The sequence below is a fragment of the Momordica charantia genome (genome assembly GCF_013281855.1).
Source record: "Momordica charantia cultivar OHB3-1 chromosome 7 unlocalized genomic scaffold, Mcharantia_2.0 BLBB01000007.1, whole genome shotgun sequence".
Taxonomy (NCBI): domain Eukaryota; kingdom Viridiplantae; phylum Streptophyta; class Magnoliopsida; order Cucurbitales; family Cucurbitaceae; genus Momordica; species Momordica charantia.
The window spans coordinates 20,526,130-20,547,876 of NW_028275165.1; the positions used below are offsets into that span (position 1 = coordinate 20,526,130).

A 21,747-nucleotide genomic window follows, 5' to 3' on the forward strand; every position below is an offset into this window, starting at 1 on the left:
TCTGAGCTTAATACTAAAAACTCTTGATGTCTTCCAGGTCTCGGTTTTGGGACAGGTGTGGATAGTCTAGTTGGCAAGTGCTTGAGGTCTCTTGGTCTGAGCTTAATACTAAAAACTCTTGATGTCTTCCAGGTCTCGGTTTTGGGACAAGTGTGGATGTCTCTGGGTACAGGGGAACAAAGTTTCAACTCCCAATTCTAAAAAAAATAATATATAAATACTGAAATACTTTATTTACTATTTTGTTTAAAATAATCGTGTGAGTTTGTTTTTTTTTTTGAGATTTGTGTTATTTACATTACACATTGAGTGGTAGTATTGAAATTGATTACAACAAATTTTCATAATAATTCGAGTATAGATTGATTTTTTCCTCTAATATCAGAAGTTGGATCCTTATTTGCATTTAATGAACTCAAAAAGGAAAAAAAAATCTTAAATAAACTTCCACATTTCTTGATCAATATGGATTATGGAGTAAGAGGATAATATGAAATTCAGAAAACCCTTTCAATTTAATTTCAGACACGATTATTATTTTAAAATTATTGAAATATTTTGTTATTTTTGCTCGAAGTTGGTGTTGGGTCATATTTGATCAACATTGATAATCTAATATTTAAAAATAACTTTTTTTCACTGCGTCATTATTTAATGAGACTAATGTGTTCTGCTTCTTTCACCATCTAAGAATTCTATTAAAAAAAAAAATTCTAAAAAACAATGGAATAAATCCCATATATATTGTCAAACGCAAATGCAAGTGGAGATAAAAGATTATACTATATAAACAAAATGAAGACAAAAAATTGGTCAAAAAAAGTCACCGACCCGAGGCCAAGGCCGGCAACACAGCCGTGGGGAGCAAGGTCTCGCATTGGAAAGAAGGCGCCTGGCCTGCTTCCTTCACTTCCTTTCTCTGCCTCCATTTCCAATCAGTTACAGCTATCACTCAATTACGCGCGAAGAATAATAATAATACAGATTGAAACAGGCAACCCAGAAGATCATCAAACATGGTGAAGGTACGGATGAACACCGCTGATGTCGCCGCCGAGGTGAAATGCCTGAGAACATTGATAGGCATGCGATGCGCCAACGTCTATGATCTCTCACCCAAGGTTTCTTTCCCTCCGTCTTCTTTTCAGTGCCCTTTCGCTTGCCACTCATCTTCTGTTGCTCTAGCTAGCTCATAATCTATTTCCTCGGCTTCTGGATTAATCTTCTCTTGGAACTAATATACTAGAGAAAGTGCGGAAAATATACCCTTTCCAAAAACTGCCCTAGAAACTTTGACCAGTAATTGATAACGAATTGCTGCTCACCTATGTTTTTCTGTGTATGTTTCGACGTTTTGGGTGACTCTTGTTACTAACAGCACTGTTGATTGATTATGCTGGAATTTAGTTTGTTTTCCCAAATTGAGATTACATAATAACAGTTTCTCTCTCTATCACCTCCCCAATGCATTGGTTTCTATAGACATACATGTTCAAGCTTATGAACAGCAGTGGAGTCACCGAATCGGGTGAGAGTGAGAAGGTGTTGCTGTTGATGGAAAGTGGAGTTAGATTGCATACGACTGCATATGTTCGGTAAGACGTTATAAATATAACCGCGCATTTCTTTTATATGCTTGGATTAAATTTGCAAGAATTGTTAGAGGATAATAGCCCATAATGCACCACCAGTGGGGAAAAGGAGATAAATAAACCTGCCTTTTTGGTGCTGTAGAGACAAAAGCAATACTCCATCCGGTTTCACTCTCAAACTGAGAAAGCATATACGCACAAGAAGACTTGAGGATGTGCGGCAACTTGGATATGATCGGGTATGTTTCTTTGTTGAAGGTCCTCTCGCATATATGTTTCTTCATTACAGGCCTAATTTTTGGACCTTTCTATATTCTTTCAGATAATCCTATTTCAGTTTGGGCTAGGTGCTAGTGCACACTATGTTATTTTGGAGCTGTATGCCCAGGGTAACATCCTTCTCACGGATTCTGAATTTATGGTCTTGACTCTTCTTCGATCACACAGGTATCTAAGTTAGATAATTTCTTTTGTTTCTTTACTCTTTACTTGGCATGCACACTTGTATAGGTGATGATACATATGCACGAGCACAAGTTTGAAGATAAAATTTACCATACACGTAGCTAAACTTCCATGGCTTTGTGAAACCTGTCTTTTCGTTTTTTGTTTTTTCCCTAATTTTCAGGACCTGTGTTTTTGTTAATTAAGTGTATATGTTTCAATGCCTATCATTTATCTCTTGAATTGCACTTTGTACCTCTCAGAAGAGTTTTTTTAATCTTCCTTAGCTTGGGGATTGGCCTTTCTCTCCTCCTTTCACAACTTTATCCCATCAATGAAATTGTTTCTTTGCCAAAATATATATATATACATCTTCAATGTATTGGTTTATATCCTTATACTTCCAGCTTCCAATGACCCTTTTATTCCTTCAGATAAGGTGGGCAACATTCTCTCGTTGCATGTTTTCTGTTTTCTCATTAAGTAGTTGATTTTATAAATTAAGAAAAGAAAAATTTCAGGGATGATAATAAGGGGGTTGCAATCATGTCACGGCATCGATATCCAACTGAAATCTCTCGAGTGTTTGAGCGGACGACAACTGCAAAGTTGCAGGAAGCACTCACTCTGAATGACAATGTAGTTAAACTTACAGGGATTGGAAATAATGAAACAGATCCTCCAAAACAGCATCTTTCTAACCACAAAGCCTCGAAACCTTCTGTCTCAAGTAAAGCCCAAGGTGACGGCAGTCGAGTCAAACAGGCTACTTTGAAAGCTGTTCTCGGGGAGGCACTGGGATATGGAACTGCACTATCTGAGCACATTATATTAAATGCTGGTCTGATTCCAAATATGAAACTTTGTGGTGATCATAAACTTGACGATAAGTCTCTTCAGCTCTTAGTGGAAGCTGTTGCAAATTTTGAGGATTGGCTAGGGGATGTTATAATTGGTACTAGAGTTCCTGAAGGGTACATTTTGATGCAGAAGAAAGATGTTACAAAGGAAGAATCTGAGGCTGCAACTGCTAGCCAGGTAGTGTTTTTCTTTCATTTTTCTTGATCTGCTTTAGGGTGAAGTATTATTTGTCCCTAAACTTATGGACGAAAGGTCGCATACCTGCATAAGAAAGTTAGTTTTATAAGTTTGTGTAGTTGCTTGCTGTTCGCATTACTTCTACATTTTATTTTCTTTTTCTTTTAATTGCAGATCTATGATGAGTTCTGCCCAATTTTGTTAAACCAATTCATGTCTAGAAAGTATACGAAGTTTGAGACATTTGATGCAGCTCTGGATGAGTTTTACAGCAAAATTGAAAGTCAAAAGTCAGAACAGCAACAAAAGGCCAAGGAGAGCTCCGCAACGCAGAAACTAAACAAAATACGGATGGATCAGGTTTGTCCAGTGAATTTGAATACTGATCAAGTGCACTTCCAAATATTTCTAGATTATATAGTGTTCATCGAAAATTGTAATCATAGTTGATATTTAAAACTGTGTCACGTATGGACTTCAAATTTCTTCTTGAGGGTTTTTCTTTGGTTTAAATGGTTAGAGAGAAATGGAAGAATTCTTTTGGCGGAAAGAAAACCCTTTTGAGGTCAAAATTTATTGTTCACGTTTCTTCTGTAATGCTATAGGCCTGTCAATAATTATAGGCTTTTATTTATTTTTCTGCTGATTCAAAGACCTTTTTGTAACCTCCGTAAAGTCATTCTATCTATTAATGAAATTTTCTTATAAGGGGTGGAAAAAGTTATTCTTAGCTTCTTTGCACTTCATCTGTTATTTGGCATGATATATTTTTTTTTTGATAAGAAACAAACAACTTGTATTCCAAACACAAAACAAGAACAGCCTAAAGGCAGAGGGTTGAGAAAACCCTCCCCTAAGAACTATACAATCACCGCTTTCCAATCACGAAAAATCATTTGTAGACTATAGTTATAAAAAACCTTCTTATGGATTGTTGCCCACCAAGAAGCCGTATGTTGTATATTCACACAAAGAGAATCCACCGAGGACTTCTTATGGATTGTTGCCCACCAAGAACGTATTTGGCATGATATACGTTTGAGTTCTATGTATCACTTCATTCTTAGAGTCATGTGTACTGATATATCTCAATTTTTGTTTAGGGAAATCGTGTAGAACTACTGAAACAAGAAGTGGATCATAGTGTTAAAATGGCAGAGTTGATAGAATACAATTTAGAAGATGTGGATGCTGTTATATTAGCTGTCCGTGTTGCTCTTGCTAAAGGGATGAGCTGGGAGGATCTTGCACGAATGGTGAAAGAAGAAAAGAAATCTGGAAATCCAGTGGCTGGTCTAATTGACAAACTTAATCTTGAAAGGAATTGCATGACTTTGCTGCTGAGCAATAATCTCGATGAAATGGATGATGATGAAAAAACACAACCAGTTGATAAGGTGAAAAATGTATAGTTTAGCTACAGCTTTATCTTCCTATGTTCTAAATTTTTGCTTGATATGAAAAAAGAATCGTTCTCTTCGGTGGTTTTTATCTCAGTTTATTGAATAAGGGTTGTAATTAAACTACTTCATTATATTGTACGTTGTTGTATTGAATCCTCTGGTACCTTGTGTTCGTGCGTCCAGCATTATTATCACCAGTTATTTGTCCCCTTTATTTAAAAATTATTCTCCTAGCCTGATTTGTTCTAATTGGGGAGTTTTTGTTGCAACTTTTTAAGTTTTTAGTTGTATTTTCACTCTCTAGAGAGTTTGTATCTTTGAACAATTTTGTTCCTTTCATTATTTCAATGAGAAGTTCATATCTTGTTAAAGAAAAAAAAAATCACCAGTCATAGACGCTTTTACTTTGCATTTTATCCATTTCCTTTATGGCATTCTTATAAATTTCACATTTCATAATCTTTCTTAGGTGGAAGTGGATATATCACTTTCAGCTCATGCTAATGCTCGGCGATGGTATGAACTTAAGAAAAAACAAGAGAGCAAACAGGAGAAGACTATCACAGCACATGAAAAAGCTTTTAAAGCTGCTGAAAGAAAAACTCGTCTTCAACTTTCCCAGGTAGCATTACAATGGTGGTATTTTTCTCCCTTGATGTCGTGCTGTAACATATTATATACTTTATCTTTGGTCTGTAGAAGGGCACGTTTATGACCTATTGCTAGAAACAAGAATGGTGATGTTGGCGCACTTGATGCTTTAATCAGTGAAACAGTTTTCCTGACATAATCATCTTTGCAGTTTTCCTGAGAGCTATGTTATGGGGTATTTGGCTGGAAAGGAAACATGGATTGTTTACGGGTGGAAAAGTCTGTGGACTATGTCTGGGATTTAGTTAGATTTAATACTTCGTTATGGGGCTCGGTTTCTAAGTCCTTCTGTAATTATAGCTAGGCTTTATCCTTTTGGATTGAAGTCTTTTTCTTTAGGGGGCTTCCTCTTTCTGGGCTGATTTTTGTATGCCCTTCAGTTGGTCCTTTTTTGTAGTTCTTGTATCTTTTTCATTTTTCTCAATGAAAGTATTGTTTCGTATAAAAAAAAAAATCTTTGCAGTCTTAAAATTTGTCATATCTGGCATGGACCATTTAAAATATGTGCCGTTTCTGGCATGAACCAACTAAAAATTTAGCAAATTTGATGTTAGCACACTCAAGTTTATTTAGCAAGGCTTACTGCATCTAGTTTATTTGAGGTTGAAGGTTTATTGGAATTTTATTAAAGTCAATTCTAGCAATAGGTCATATATGTTTTATGTTTTCATTAGTCTCAATGAAAAGTTCGGTTTCTTATATAAAAAAAATTGGTTTTAGCATAAGATCCTCTACAGTTTGGTCTCTGTTCTATGTTTCAGATGAGTAAAAATAACATTATATGTCATATGGGTATAGATGATGTTATTTTTTTTATAGGAAACGAAACTTTACTAATGGTCATTTGTTCTTATTTATCTTATTGATTTCTTTCTAAAACTATCTCTATCTATCTTATTTAATACTTGTAAATTTGAATCTGTGAATGTTGTTTGAGAATAACAAATCCAATCCAGAAGAAATTTTAAATTTAATTGTGTTTACAGATCAACACGACCTTACTTGAAAATGGTTTGTTCTATAGGTTGTTCAATTTTGTTCTTAGAACATTATAACAAGGTATTGATCAACAATGAAAAATCAATGTTGTATTACCTCACCTCTAAGATTGAAGTGAACTATCCAACTTCAATCAGTATTGCAATTTATTTATTTATTTTAATGAAAAACCAAGATTTCATTGGGAAAAGAATGGAAGATGACAAGAGAACAAAATAACAAGCAAAGGGCTCTAAAAATCCAGCCAAAAAGGCCTGTTACCGGGGGAGCCTCCCAATTAACTATATAACAAACGGCTCCAATCCAAAATAGTGAACCTAAAGGATTGACTTGTGGCTTCTGGAAGTTCTGAGAGGGGCACCTAAGAGAGAAATCTAGAATTTTGTGGGGCTGTGCTGTTAATTAGGGTCCTTGTTTGGTGTCTCTGTAACAAAAGGAATCAGAGGGTTTTTCAGAACAAACCCTCATCACACCAATTTTTTTGTAATAGTGTACAACTCAATGCTTCTTTATGGTGCATCGGTCAGAGTATTTTTTATTTTTTCTTTTTGTAATTATAGTCTCTCCATGACCATTCAAGATTGGAAGGCTACTCTCCATTAGTTTTCTTGGGAGGGGGATCCCTCTTCCCCCTGCCCTTAGGCTGTTAGCTCTCCTTTTTCAATACATATCATGTTTCTTATCAAAAAAGAAAAAAATGATAATTATCCTTGGAGACTGACACTCAAGTAGAGACATTAAACCTAGTCAAGGACCACACCTCCTCCAAGTTCACCCTTCCAAGTAAAACCTCCTCCCTAGTTCTCTCTCCATCCCTAACTTCTTTCATTTTATGCGTGTATCTATCTATGGATAATGTCGGTATATATAGGTACAAGTACATTACCTATAATATACAAAATGATTATGGATATCTTTGTGGTTAATGATTTGCGAAATACAACTCTCTTATTCATTTTGCATCTACTCAGCTCATAGCTGGTGTGTCTGCAACCATGTTCGATTAGAGGGATGTATTTTGTAGGAAAAAAGACTGTATTGTGTCTATTTTGTTGGTTTCTTTCTCCTAATATTATGACATTCTCTTATAATAACTGTCTGCCGATTCTTTGAAAAAAAAATATGCAGGAAAAAACAGTTGCGACAATATCTCATATGCGCAAAGTTCATTGGTTTGAGAAATTTAATTGGTTCATTAGCAGTGAGAATTATTTGGTCATCAGTGGACGTGATGCTCAACAAAATGAGATGGTAGTCAAACGTTACATGTCAAAGGGAGATCTGTGAGTAATTTTCTTGCTTTTGATAATTGCCTCACATCCAAGCTCAAACAAATAAAACAGTATTGAGTATGTTGATGTGTAATTACTGTCCCTAGGTTTCTAAAGCTACTGTACTTCGAGGCTTGAAACATGGGTATGATAAAAGATCCGACTTTATATAGATAAAAAAGCAAGTTGAAAGGTTGCTGTTGTAGGCACTTTCTGTTGAATTGTTCGAGGAACCGGGATGCTTTATTTTGTTCTCTTGTTTGTTTAACATTTCTTTCTGCTCATCTTTTATAAAGATGCATCCAATCATTCAAAAGTTATTGCTAGAAGCCACAATTTTTCATTCTAAGCATTGCCCAAGGTCAAGATTGAGAGCACATTGTTTAGGTCTACCTGGAACTTAATTTGAGAGTCCCTTTCGGATGGGCCTTCTTTTATACCTATCCTCCAGAGACACACCGTGATATCCAAATTAAGCCATATGTTGTTTTCTTTTCTTTTGAAAAATTCTCGCATCAAGGACAACATTATGAGACTTGAACTCAGGGTCTCTGACTTGAATCCAGTTGACGTAGGATCCACATATACACATACACTAGTATTTATACATATATTAGATAAAAAACTTATTTCATTAAATAAATGAAATTACATACACACATACCCTAGTATTTATACATATATTAGATAAAAAACTTATTTCATTGAATAAATGAAATTACAAAGGGAGGGGAGGAAGAACTAAAGCCCCCAGCCAAGGAAGATTACAAAAAGCTCTTTCAAATGGCACAGAGAGAGCTTAGACTGTAATTAAAAAAAACAATCATAGAGCTTGCAGTAACCATTATTCAGGTTTTGCACCTAATTTTAGCTCTCATAGTCCTAACTATGGTAATCCTGTGATCCTAATTTTACCGTGATGCTGTTTTCATTATCTCACAGATACATCCATGCTGATTTGCACGGAGCTTCTAGCACTGTGATTAAGAACCACAGGCCTGAACAACCAGTGCCTCCACTCACGTTGAACCAAGCAGGATGTTTTACGGTAAGTTATCCATAATGAGACAAACTTGTAATCAGTTATATGGTGAATCATCTTGTTGGTTGAATTATGATTCAGATTGTTTTTGTTAATTTTATTTTGTAATAGGTTTGTCACAGCCAGGCATGGGATTCAAAGATAGTCACTAGTGCCTGGTGGGTTTATCCACATCAGGTCAGTAAAACTGCTCCTACAGGGGAATATCTTACAGTTGGGAGTTTCATGATTCGTGGAAAGAAGAATTTTCTTCCTCCACATCCTCTTATCATGGGTTTTGGATTGTTATTTCGCCTGGATGAGAGCTCTTTAGGTTCACATTTAAATGAAAGGAGGGTAAGAGGTGAGGATGATGGAGTGAACGATGTTGAAGAAAATGAACCTCTCAGTGAAGAATCTGATACTGAATATGAGAAGAGAGAATCAGAAGAAGTATCCAATGCATCTGCAGATTCATTTAAACCAGTTATAAAGAACTTATCTGGATCTGAAAACACTGAATCACTTAAAATTCCTGTTGAAGGTGGAATGACCTTGAATGGTGTCAATAAGGATAACCAACCTGATGCTAGAGATAATAAAGTTTCCCTTGCCACATCACAACTTGAGGATCTCATTGATAAAGCTCTTGAGCTTGGATCTGCCACTACATCTAGCAAAAATTATACATTAGAGACTTCTAAGGTTGATTCGGTCGATGTACACCTTCTAGATGATAAAAAAGCTGCAGTGAGAGAGAAACCCTACATCTCAAAAGCCGAAAGAAGAAAACTGAAGAAAGGTCAGAATAGCAGTTCTATAGACAGCAATGTCAAGCAGGAAAGTGAAGGATCAAGAGATAGCGATGTTTCTTTTACTCATCCTGAAAACAAGGTTAGTAATCCGAAGTCAGATTCTGTAAAACTCAGCCGTGGTCAGAGGGGTAAGCTCAAGAAAATGAAAGAAAAGTATGCTGATCAAGATGAAGAAGAAAGAAGCATCCGCATGGCTTTATTGGCTGTAAGCATTCGTGTTTTACTTTCAAATGGTTGAATATTTAAATTGAGATTTATTAGTTTTTTCTCTCTTTTAGCTTGACTTGGGGAGAAATTCAATCTACTCTTCTCTTCACCTCATAGCAATGTATTTTCCTGTTGAAAGATCGCACAACCGTGACAGCCCAATATGTCTACCCATATTATATTATACGCATATAAATTCTCTGCATTGCATGTCTCTATTTCTTATTTTTCTTGTAAAATTACCTCAAAACATGCCCAAATTAGTGTTATATCTGTATTCAATGTTTGTCTATGCTTCTCAACTTTGCATTATAATGCTGCTATGGATATGGAAGTTGCTTTAATTTTATTCCACCGCTACAGATGTGAATTTGTTGGCTGTGAATGATGTTTTTGATAACTTGGCTCTCCAACTTTGAAGTTCATGCTTCGAACCCTTGATCTAGTAGACACTTTGATAGGAACCATTCTTATATTTGTACTAAGAGAGAAAAGATTACAAGGTAGAGAAAAAGTTGGGAGTCTTCCCTACTCTCCCAATTCCGAACTACTTGAAATATTTACCCGATGGCTTTCTACCTCCAACCCCCACCACCATCCACACTCATAAATTCACTTTATTTATAACCGCCTTCACTCCCGACAAAGTCAGTAGGTAATGACGAAAATGTCCCTAACATCTACCCTATCACACTTGAAAATAGAAATGTGTTTCTTAGAGATGGTGCATGAAAATGATGAACGTGTAGAAAGAATAAATGTTATTTTATTTATTCTAGTTTCTGATTGTCGATCTATCACTCCATAATTGGTAATATTTTTGGTTTATAGTCCTCAGGTAAACTAACGAAAAATGAAGGGCCTCAAAATGCGAAGGAAACGACTTCCGAAGTGAAGAAACCTGATGGAGGTAAATATTCTTGGTTTCCACTATTTTAAAAGTGTGACCATTTAGTCTACAATTACCAATTATCAAAGTTTGAGGCTGTTCTAAAATGTTCTAGTGCACACCGGATCTCCAAATGAGCCTTGTGAAAAGGACAAGCTAAAACTTGCTCTTGAGGTTATGAGTTAAAATTCGGTGGCATTTTCTTAGACATTTAATGTCTTATTAAACTCTCCATAACAAGTGTTTTGAAGCTAATAGTTTTCTTTGGCCTTGGGGCGGGTGCGGGTGCGGGTGCCTCTGGTATGGCGACAAAGGTCCGAGTCCTAGGTTATCAGACCAAAAAAAAAAAAGTTAATAGTTTTCTTATGAATTGGTCCAATTGAAGTGTATCTACTATCTGAACGCTCCCTAACAAGTGTTTTGAAGTTAATAGTTTTCTTGGGCCTTGGGCAGGTGCGGGTGCCCTGGTATGGGGACAAAGGTCCAAGTTCCAGGTTAACCAAAAAAAAAAAAAATGAAAGTTGATAGTTTTCTTATGAATTGGTCCAATTGAAGTGTATCTACTCTCTGAACACCCCTTAAGAAATATAAACTTTTGGTTGATATTTGAAAATTTAAAGCTAAAGTCTTTCTATTAAAAAATACATAACAACAAAGCGCTTAAAATTGAACTAATCATACTTATACTCTTAAAAATTACAAGAAAACATACTTTCTGTAAAAAACATAACCAACAAAGCCCCCCAAAGAGGTGGAAGAGCAGGATCTTTGGAAAGTTACAAGCTACAGATTTTTCTATAAAAGATATAACTGGTTCTGCAGGTGTTATAGTGGGAAAAAAAACCATGTGAAAGGTAATCACGTTTCATTTGTAGATGGACAGTAATTTCCTGCTTTTACGGAAGTCAAGACTCGGGCTGGAGAATCTCTTTGACATCTTTTGTTGTTTTCCCTCGAGAGAGTCTGTACAGTGGGTATTCAAGATGCTTTCTACAGGTTGTACAATGTGGCTATTTCCAGAAGGAGATTTGTTAATCATTGCAAAATGCCCTAAAGTTTATGGAGAAGCTGGATAAGTGGTAGTGAGTAGAAAACTGTAATACCTAAATGAGGCCACTTAACTCTTTTTCAAGCTGTTATTAAAGCATTCCAATTGATAATGAGTTGGAGGAATGGATATCTTGAATAATGATCACCAAAATTCATGTCTGGATGGATTATGTGAGTTCTGAGTAGCTCTGATCAATACACTACGATGTCCTTTGACCATTTTAATTCTAGAGCACCCCTTTTTCTTGTACGTTTGTATAATACACAGATTTACATTTTTATGATCGTAATTGAGGTTCCCTATTTAAATGGAGGCTTATGCCTCATACTGCAGGTTTATACTTGCACATCTTCAAGAAAGAAAAGTTCGAGGTTGCCTTTAGCCTGCCTGCTATCAATGAAATGTTTGTCTGGTTTCTTATCCAAATAAATAAATTCATAACTTAGATATCTATCCAATAAGTAAGCTCAGACATAATGGTCCAGGTTTATAATGCATGGTCCTATGATGGGGTCATATACTTTGACGTCATTTATTTAGTATGAATACCTGCGGAAGAAGATATTGTAGATTATTTCTCTCTGATTGTCTATTCTATGCCAGGTGCTGAAGAAGCTCCAAAGATATGCTACAAATGTAAAAAGCCAGGTCACTTGTCTCGAGATTGTCGAGAACGTCCTGATGATCTTTCACAGAGTCACTCGAACGGTGCAACTGAAGACAATCGCCAAGTGGTCTTGGATAATGATGCTGAATTGGACAAGATAACTATGGAAGAGGATGATATTCATGAGATAGGCGAAGAAGAGCGAGAGAAACTGAACGATGTGGATTACTTGACTGGAAATCCTTTGCCTACTGACATTCTCTTGTATGCTGTGCCGGTTTGTGGTCCTTACAGTGCAGTGCAATCTTACAAATACCATGTTAAGATTGTTCCGGGACCTCTAAAGAAAGGGAAAGGTAAACTAGCATTCATATTCAACAGAAAAACCAAATTTTAGATCAATAAATTCTTCATTAGCCAATGAGCATTCCATGTTCAAGAAATTCCATTCCATAACGTAGCTCTTTTTTGTGCACTTGCTTTTAGCTGCAAAAACTGCCATGAACCTGTTCACGCACATGCCTGAAGCAACAAATAGAGAGAAAGAACTGATAAAAGCATGCACAGATCCAGAGCTTGTGGCCGCCATTATTGGGAATGCACGGGTTACGGCTGCCGGTCTCACTCAGTTAAAGCAGAAGCAAAAAAAAGGAAAGAAGAGCAGCAAGCAAGGAAGCTAGCTGCTGTCTTTGACTCTTGAGGAGTGGATTTTGATCGGAGGGCAAAAGAAAAAAAATTCTCCCTCGTTGCATTTTTCCTGTTTATGCATAGGTAGTCTCTATTTTAACTCCCCAACTTACAGAGGAAGCTGGTGCCTCAATTAGAGTTGCAATCTCACATGGCACCTGCATTCGACATGTCTGAAAATTCAATTTCTGTAGTGTACAGTATTTTTTTTTCAAAAGGAAAAACTTGCGGATTTTGTATTACTCATGCTCATACATTACTATCTTTGGAAATACTGTTTGGTCTTCTCTAATAGAAGCTGCTGACATGAAGGTCTCGTTTCTTTTAGAATAAATAGATTGGTTTGGAAGTTGGAACTAATACGTAATTACGTACTAAGCGTATTGTTTTACGGTCTTGTTAAAAAATGTGTATATATATTCTTTTATAAACTCTGACAATACGTGAAAATGAAGATTCGAACCTCTCACGTTTTGGTTTAAAATATATGTTTTTTTTATGAAAGGTTGTGTCCTGCCCATTCATGTTTTTATTTCCTAACCATAAAATTCTTTGGAATTCGTTACTCCCACACAAAGAAAAGAAATAATAATAATAAATTCGCCCGAGCAGAAGCTGAAGCTGGAGTTTTTGGTAGTCCCGGCTTGTGAAAGGCGCGAATGAATTCGTTGGCGCATCAAGTTCCTCTTTCTTCGTTGCGACTTTCGGTTTCGAGTTCGAGTTGGAGGCGCTTTTCCCGTAAGGAGAGCCATAACCATAAGTTTAGGGCGCTTCCGGTAGTTTCATCTGCAGCTTCCACTACTCCCATTTCCAATGCGCAGACCAAAGAGCGCCTTAAACTCAAGCAGCTCTTCAAGGAAGCTTACGAACGCTGCTGTACTACTCCCATGGATGGCGTCTCCTTCACGCTTGAGGACTTCCATGCTGCTCTCTCCAACTATGACTTCGTTTCCGAACTCGGAACCAAGGTCAACCTGCCATTTCAATTTCCTTCCGCTGTTTACATGTGTTCCTTTCTTTCCTTTTTTTTTTAAATAATAAATTCAGAAGTTTCGACCGAACGGGGGGTGGTCATGGTAGTTTGCTGATGGAATTCCGGAACTACTTCTTAGCGTTGTCAACTGACAACAGGATATTCAATATGGACGATTGGATTAGATTAATGAGTACTCATGAATTATTATCTAAATCATCAAGGCTAACACAAATGGAAATCATAACTTTACAAAATTACTTGATCGTGTAATTCCAGGCGACACCGAACTAATGGAATTACATGTTATATTTGTGCGTTTGAGGGTGCTGCTTGCCATGTAGGAGATTATAATTATTGAGAACACTCCTTTATTGAATTTTTTGTGTGGATTTACGTAGAATTTTATATTTGAATCCATCTTCTCGATCTTGTTTTAAGCACAGTCCATGGAGTTGGAAGGAACCAGACTGAAATTTCTGAAAGCTTCTTTTTGTATCGGTGTTTGGTTTTTAAGAGACTGACTTTGCACGAAAGAAATATTTCGTTAAACCTAATGTCACAAGTCATTCCCAATTTCAGGAGTTGTTAGGTCTTACAAGAACAGTGTTAGAAAGTTTTCTATATCTCCATTGAACACAAGTTCATTGAAGAAAGAATTGAACTAATCATCCCTGAAAATTTGTGATTTACAGCTGCAACTATTTGACAACCCATCAGTTTATAGCTACCACAAAACACAGCTTAGTTCGGTAAAGGATAACTGACTGACTTGTTGCTCCAATATTATATAATTAACATAAATCTACGTGTAATTACTTTAATTGGTGTTTGCGCGTGGTATGAACTATTGAGAATGGATCACGGTTGTAAATCTCAATACGTTCAGATTAATGACTTTTACCAGCGTCTCTTCTCAGGTTAAAGGAACTGTATTCAGTACCGATGCTAGTGGGGCACTAGTTGACACTACTGCAAAGGGAACTGCATACTTGCCCATCGAGGAGGCATGCATTCTTAAAATAAGACATGTAGAAGAAGCAGGCATATATCCTGGTCTAGAAGAGGAGTTTGTAATTATAGCTGAACATGAAACTGATGGTAGCTTGATTCTTAGCTTGAGAAGACTTCAGTATGGCCTTGCCTGGGAGCGATGCAGACAACTCCAAGCTGAGGATGTTGTTATCAAGGGTAAGGTGGGTACTGAAAGTCAAGTATTTTCATTTTTCTCATTATGATGACGGACACATCCTTTAATCTTGTTATGATAGTAGTACTCGTGTGACCATTGCCTTTCATCTCTTTGAGACCTTCATAGCTTCCTAACCTAGTTGCAGAGGCACTCCCACTGTATTGTGTTATCATTTTTTATCACTCAATGAAAATAATTTAATATCTCGTATTTGTTCTCCCACTGTAGTGTAAAAGGATCTTGAAATGCAGGTTGTTGGTGCAAACAAAGGGGGAGTATTTGTTCTCGTGGAAGGCCTTAGAGGCTTCGTTCCTTTCTCTCAGATATCAGCAGTATGTTCACTAAAATTTACTTCTGCTGACTGCTCTAGTTGGTTTAATTTTTGAAACTTTTCTTATTTTATTTTGAGGTCATACTGGAAACCCATGCCTTTTCACATTTTTGTGATTATGTGATTAAATGTTTTAAGTTTCTGACTGTTACAGAGCACTGTTTGATTTTTCCACATACAGTGCATGAAGTTATGTTGTAGTATTATTTCTGCCTTCTTCCATTCAATGCCTGCTACTTTCGCTCATCATATTCTTTATCAGTTTTAATATCATAATATCGTCGTCTTCATTATTCTCAATATGCATACTGTGCCGTGTATCTATTTTCTTGTCAATTTATCAGAAATCAACTGCAGAGGAGCTGCTTGATAAAGAGCTACGCCTGAAGTTTGTGGAGGTCGATGAGGAACTATCTCGGCTAATACTAAGTAACTGCAAGGCAATTGCCAATAGTCAGGCAGAGCTAAGAATTGGGTCAGTAGTTACTGGAACCGTGCAGATTTTGAAATCATATGGAGCCTTTATTGACATTGGTGGAGTTAATGGCCTTCTTCATATTAGTCAAATCAGTCATAATCACATATCAGATATGGCAACTGTTCTTAGACCAGGAGACACGCTAAAGGTATTTCATTGTCAATTGAGATCTTGATGGGGGTTACAGCCCTGAACATGTTGAAATTAGTTTTTTGTGGTTGTAGGTCATGATTTTGAGCTATGATCATGAGAGAGGCCGTGTTAGTCTTTCTACCAAGAATTTGGAACCTACTCCTGGAGACATGATTCACAATCCAAAGCTTGTTTTTGAGAAGGTATTCCTCTCGCACTTTGCATTTCTTTCCATTGTGATGTGCATAGCTTGTCTTACAGAAGGTATTCCTTTTGCCCTTCTCACTTCTTATTGTTTTAGTTTATTTGGCTGTCTAGTTGTCCTTTTTTTTTTTTTTCCCTTATAATTAACCCCTAGAATGATTACAGCCCTAGATGATATTGTGTAGGGGAGCTCCAAATTTTGTGGTTTTTCTTCCTCCCGTTCAGTGTCAAAACATATATCTTACATTTTCTTGATATTTTTTTTTCAAACTTATTGAAACACAGTAGTTTCTTATCTTTTGCATACTATCATAGGCAGATGAGATGGCTCAGACGTTCAGGCAAAGAATAGCTCAAGCAGAAGCAATGGCTCGTGTAGACCTTCTCAGACTTCAGCCTGAGGTAGTTGTTCATTTGCCATGTGGTTTTCAACGCAGTTGAAATTTGGGAGCATGATTAACTCTATTATCTCGATGTCAGAGTGGATTTACTCAGAGCTTTGATGGGATATTGGGTGGGCTTGCACCTGAATTGCCTGCGTAGGTTGTAGATCTCACTGATGTTTCCCTCACAGAATAATAACGAAGAGTTATTACATTTATAGCTTGCTTCTCTCCTGTTAATAATTCCACATTTAATTTTTAGTATTGGACTTAATTTATAAAATGGCGCCCTTCCAAAGGTATAGGGTATATATAGGTCAGACTCTTTGGAAGTAATGCTATTTGTGGGTAACAACTTGTTGGGCTTTTATCTTGCCTGATTCACAATATTGTTTTAACGGCAAGATAGTTTTATGATCGCTATGCTTTTGAAGTTGAATCAGTAATTGCTATTCAGTTGATGAATTTTTTAACTTTGGTTAGCAGCATCTATAGATGAAGTGCTATTCTGCTAACTTATGGGAATCTTTCATCGCGATTACACCAAATTCCTTGGTATCGGCATTCAGCTTGGAACAATTGTTTGTATTTATTCTCTCGTAGAATTTGTCGTCACTTGTATATTTTGAAACAGTAATCATGTAGCTGATTTTTTACATTTTAAGAGTTCTAGTATTGTCTTCCTCGGTCTCCTTTGAGCTTTCGTAGTTCTTTTATATTAAATGATATTTGTAGTAAACTTTTTCCGATTAGTTTTGTACTTTATTTATATTTTTCCTCTAACGCTGATAGATTCTTACGATGAATTAGATGGTGAAGGTGTTATGATTGTGTTTGCCCAATTAGGATTAGGTGCACTTATTGATTTCTACCACCATGATTTCCTCTAAAATTACTACTTAGTTCCTTTGAACACGAAAGTACTAATCGACATGTTGGAAAGAGATGACAAAAAAAAAATGATAATAATAAAATAAAATAGAAATTCACAACAAAACAAAGACTTATGGTAAATACTTCAGTGGGAAGAATAATTCAATAGTCTGTAAGATAATTCAATAATGACTTGGAAATTATTGTAATCCTTTTACCTTTCAATCTATTTTAGTTACATGGTATCTGTATTCATTTGAGTTAGAAAATGTTACCAAAAAAGAAAAAAAATGTTATCTTTGTTGGTCGTGATTCTATCAAGAGTTGGGCTCTCTCTCTCTCTCTCTCTCCCTTTGTTAGAAACAGAATTCTCACTTTTATAAAAGTGCCACCCAATGCAAAGGGCTGAGCCTGCCAGATTCTGAACTTTCATTGGTTTGGCCCACGAAATTGCCTTTCCTGTCTTGATCTTAATACCCAGTTGTTATAATGACGAATAATCCGAAAATGATATTAACAAGACTTTGCTTTTCCAACTTTTCTGCTCTTCTTCCCAAAACGTATTTATTAGAAACTGTCATTATCGAAACCATGTTTGTTTTGGAAATTGTTACTTTTACTCGTATTTGATGTTGTTTACTTCAAGTGCACGTGATGATATAATAGTTCAAAATAACAACCTTCACAGAATGGAATACTGAGGTGTGGTAGAAGACAGGGTATTTGTACGTCGTATTCTGCAAATACAACACATATTTGGATGCCAATATGCGTAGAGTTAACAAAACAAAGGTGATTGAACCGTGTGGGACAACTTGTCCTCAAAATTATTCTCATTTTTTCAATATCATTGAATAAACATTGCATATACAGGAATCGAATCATCTGGACAAAAGTAGCTTTCCTTTTTTACTTTGTGTAGCGGCTAAGTCTCTCAAATATTGGTGTCGACTTTGTGATTGCACAGCCACATGAGACAAACGCCCATTTGATCATTACCTTTATGGAATCAAATTCCGGCCCTTCTCCAACATCTAACTATCAACCTTCATGCACATCCATCAACTTCAGATTGATTCTGAAAAGTTTACTCCGAAATATTTGTATAACTAGAGATGTGTTTGGCATGCTTTTCTTTTGAAGTGTTTTTACCAAAAGTAAAAGTCATTTTAAGAGTTTAATTATAAGTACTTGGTTGTTTGCTTCTAATATTTTGAAGTGTATTTCAAAGTTATTTCCTTATATCCTTCTTAATTACCTCTATCTTTGAGAGTTAGTTTATGGTGATTTAGACTCTTTCCCTCTCTAGCTAGGATGCGGACTTTGGCTCTTGAGATTTTTAGAACAGACCATCTTGTAATCAACAACTCACGTTTGGCTCGAGTTGGTAGAAAAAGTAGTAGTTTAGTAAGTTAAAGTGAATTGAGAGATAAGTTGGTGTGAAAAATTATCGAAAATGTTTGGTTAAGAAAACTCATAAGATATCAAAGTCCTTGCTAGGCAGGTGACCACCATAAATTTGAACTTATTCTCTCTTGGTCCTTTTACTTTTCACCGACTCTAATGACCACTAGGCCAATAATAGTTACTCAACCACACCCTATTGAACAAAAAATTTCAACCATGTCAACTCAGTATAAAATCCATCTAAATAGAAGCATAATTTAAATTTTAAATATTTTGAAGTTAACAAACCCACCGTACTCACAATATCATAATTAAATTTATAGTTTAACCTTAAAAATACTTTTATTAGATCAGTAATAAACACTCCTGAACATATCATCAATAATGGATCGCTGTCAAGCATTAAACATGCATTAATGAAGTTCATTTCTAGGCATTTAAGATCATCAACTTTGGAGGTGCAATGATATATATATATATATACACACACACACTTGGCTTTTTAGTAGAGAATCATAATATATTAAATAAAATGTCAAAGTCTGAGATTCTTAGATCCTCCCAAAATTGCCCATTTTTGTCTGGTGTACAAACTTGCAAGAGAGAGAAGGAAAAGGAAAAGTGGTACAGCATGAGATGGGAATGAAGATCCAAAGGGCCTAGGATTAATCAAGAGGGGATGAGTTCAAATCCCATGATGATCACCTGCCTTAGGAATTAGTAATTCCTGTGTGTTTCCCGACACCAAATGTTGTAGGGTCAGGCCCGGACACTCACAGATAAAAAAAAGAAAGAAAAAAAGAAGAAGATGAGAATGAAATTGGGATCGGAGTAATTAAGGAGAGGGATATAACACATTAATATATCCACAAGGGAAGGGAAGGGAAGGGATAATGATAACAAAGGGGCGTGGGAATTAGAATCTTTTGTTTGATGATCAAAGGCTCCATCTCAGCTAGCTTGAGATAGGATTCTAATGAGTCATATTCATCCCACCTGTGAGCTGTGTGGGAATCTCTTTTAGGCGCTACTCATAAACAACATGATCTCCTCAACTCCCTTATAAATACCTGCCCTCCCTTCCCCTCCACAACTCAAGCTTGAAGGACTAAACCAAGTACATCTTGTACCAAGCTGCTTGCCCTCAAGTCCTTCTTGCCTCCCTTTCTTGAGAAATAATCCTTTGTTGTTTCAGTTCAAAGCTGCCAATTAATTAAGATGTCTCCAGCAGCTGCCACCGAAACCATCGACTCGACCGACGCCCCCAAGAGGGCGTACGTCACATTCTTGGCTGGCAATGGTGACTATTGGAAAGGTGTGGTTGGACTGGCAAAGGGTCTCAGAAAGGTCAAAACCGCCTACCCTCTCATTGTAGCAGTCCTCCCCGATGTTCCCGAAGACCATCGCCAGATTCTCGAGTACCAGGGCTGCATCGTTCGCGAGATCGAGCCCGTTTACCCACCCGCCAACCAGACCCAATTCGCCATGGCATATTATGTTATCAACTACTCAAAGCTTCGGATTTGGGAGGTAAAAATAATGATACTCATAAGGCACTTTGCTTTGTTACGTTTTGACGATCGATCATGAATATGTACGTATGTATGTATAAATTGTGTTTTATTAATTGCAGTTTGTGGAGTATGAGAAGCTGATATATCTGGACGGGGACATCCAAGTATTCGAAAACATAGATCATCTGTTCGAGATGCCGAGCGGGCAGTTCTACGCGGTGATGGACTGCTTCTGCGAGAAGACATGGAGTAACTCTCCACAGTACAAGATCGGGTACTGCCAGCAATGCCCGGACAGGGTTGAGTGGCCAGTGGAGGAAATGGGAAATCCGCCGCCCCTTTACTTCAACGCTGGGTTTTTCGTGTACGAGCCGGACCTGGTGACCTACGAAGATCTGCTGGAGACTTGCAAGGCCACCACTCCAACTTTGTTCGCGGAGCAGGACTTTCTCAACATGTACTTCAACCACATCTACAAGCCCATCCCTCCCGTTTACAACCTCGTCATGGCCATGCTATGGCGCCACCCCGAGAACATCGACGTTGACAAAGTCAAAGTTGTTCACTACTGTGCTGCGGTATGATTTGATTTTGTTGAAGCTTAATTATATTATTTACTACGTACGTACGTTAATGTACTGTATTATGTATACATATGTAGGGATCAAAGCCGTGGAGGTACACAGGAGAAGAGGAGAACATGGACAGAGAGGACATAAAAATGCTGGTGAAGAAGTGGTGGGAAGTTTATGAAGATGAATCTCTGGACTACCACAACCTTGTCAAGTCTGAAACCAAAGAAGAAACCAAGCTCACGCCATTGATCTCTGTGCTCCCAGAGGCTGAAGTTGTCAACCACATCACAGCCCCTTCTGCTGCTTAATTTCCCTTCATCTTTAATTTATACCCTATATATATATACATATATATATGAGTGTGTTGTGTGGTCAAATGGTCTATATATTATTATAAATTAAGTATCAACTGCATGTGTGTTTAAGGTTAATTAAGGTTTAAGGTTTTATGTATGGTAGCCCTTTAATTTGGTGGGGGGTTGTGTTGACTGTTTACTGTTGATCGTTGTATGTGTCTTTTGCATGCAACTCCCCCACCTTGTTGTTCATGGGCTACACTATGCAAATTTTATGAATAAGGCTGATTTTATTCTGCCTTTCCTTTTTCCTTTACTTTTCTTCGTCTTTCCATCTTCTTTCTTTCACTTTCTCCTTTCTCTTTGACCATTTCTTATGCGGAGGAAAATGAAAGGAAAATACTTAACTACCGGTCAGGAGCAACCTTGTCCTTACTACTATTAAATATTTGACAACTCATCATTTTCTAAAAAATATGGAAAATACTTGGCTCCTCAATAGTAAGAACGTCCTTACCACCATTAAATATTTAACAATCAAGAGAGAGAAATATGTAAAAACAAAAATTGTTTTAAAAAGATGATGAGTTATCAAATATTTAATCGTGGTGAAGACAAGATTCCTCCCTACTAGTGATGAGTTAAGTATTTTCCAAAAAATATTTATGTTTTTGTATTTCTAAAGACAAAGTTACTCATTAAGTATTTTTTAGA

General features: G+C 36.7%; 3 protein-coding genes across 7 annotated transcripts; all 3 read left to right on the forward strand.

Annotated features, from left to right (window-relative positions):
- The first annotated feature begins 801 nt into the window (after positions 1 to 801).
- Positions 802 to 12,917, forward strand: EMB1441 (zinc knuckle (CCHC-type) family protein). Of its 2 annotated transcripts, XM_022282713.2 has the most exons (14): positions 804 to 1,121; positions 1,483 to 1,595; positions 1,735 to 1,831; positions 1,915 to 2,039; positions 2,558 to 3,074; positions 3,249 to 3,434; positions 4,178 to 4,471; positions 4,947 to 5,099; positions 7,256 to 7,410; positions 8,341 to 8,446; positions 8,552 to 9,439; positions 10,273 to 10,351; positions 11,985 to 12,344; positions 12,475 to 12,917. In XM_022282713.2, the coding sequence occupies exons 1-14, from the start codon at positions 1,017 to 1,019 to the stop codon at positions 12,666 to 12,668; spliced, it is 3,372 nt and encodes a 1,123-aa protein (XP_022138405.2). In that variant the 5' UTR covers positions 804 to 1,016; the 3' UTR covers positions 12,669 to 12,917. The 2 variants fall into 2 exon arrangements, with proteins under 2 accessions (XP_087982517.1, XP_022138405.2); XM_088126391.1 differs by lacking the exons at positions 11,985 to 12,344; positions 12,475 to 12,917 and adding an exon at positions 11,206 to 11,967 and having other exon boundaries at positions 802 to 1,121.
- Positions 12,918 to 13,230: 313 nt separating this feature from the next.
- Positions 13,231 to 17,050, forward strand: LOC111009918 (small ribosomal subunit protein bS1c). Of its 4 annotated transcripts, none has more exons than XR_015792189.1 (7): positions 13,231 to 13,643; positions 14,569 to 14,844; positions 15,092 to 15,172; positions 15,516 to 15,797; positions 15,874 to 15,984; positions 16,274 to 16,387; positions 16,466 to 16,586. XR_015792189.1 is itself a non-coding variant. In XM_088126392.1 (7 exons), exons 1-7 carry the CDS (start codon positions 13,335 to 13,337, stop codon positions 16,861 to 16,863), a joined length of 1,155 nt encoding a protein of 384 aa, XP_087982518.1. In that variant the 5' UTR covers positions 13,232 to 13,334; the 3' UTR covers positions 16,864 to 17,050. The 4 variants fall into 4 exon arrangements, 3 of the variants coding, with proteins under 3 accessions (XP_022138848.2, XP_087982518.1, XP_022138847.2); XM_088126392.1 differs by lacking the exon at positions 16,466 to 16,586 and adding an exon at positions 16,855 to 17,050 and having other exon boundaries at positions 13,232 to 13,643; positions 16,301 to 16,387; XM_022283155.2 differs by having other exon boundaries at positions 13,234 to 13,643; positions 16,301 to 16,387; positions 16,466 to 16,841.
- Positions 17,051 to 19,730: 2,680 nt separating this feature from the next.
- LOC111009578 (galactinol synthase 2) lies at positions 19,731 to 21,349 on the forward strand. Its single transcript, XM_022282702.2, has 3 exons — positions 19,731 to 20,178; positions 20,282 to 20,740; positions 20,824 to 21,349. The coding sequence occupies exons 1-3, from the start codon at positions 19,867 to 19,869 to the stop codon at positions 21,043 to 21,045; spliced, it is 993 nt and encodes a 330-aa protein (XP_022138394.1). The 5' UTR covers positions 19,731 to 19,866; the 3' UTR covers positions 21,046 to 21,349.
- Positions 21,350 to 21,747: the final 398 nt, after the last annotated feature.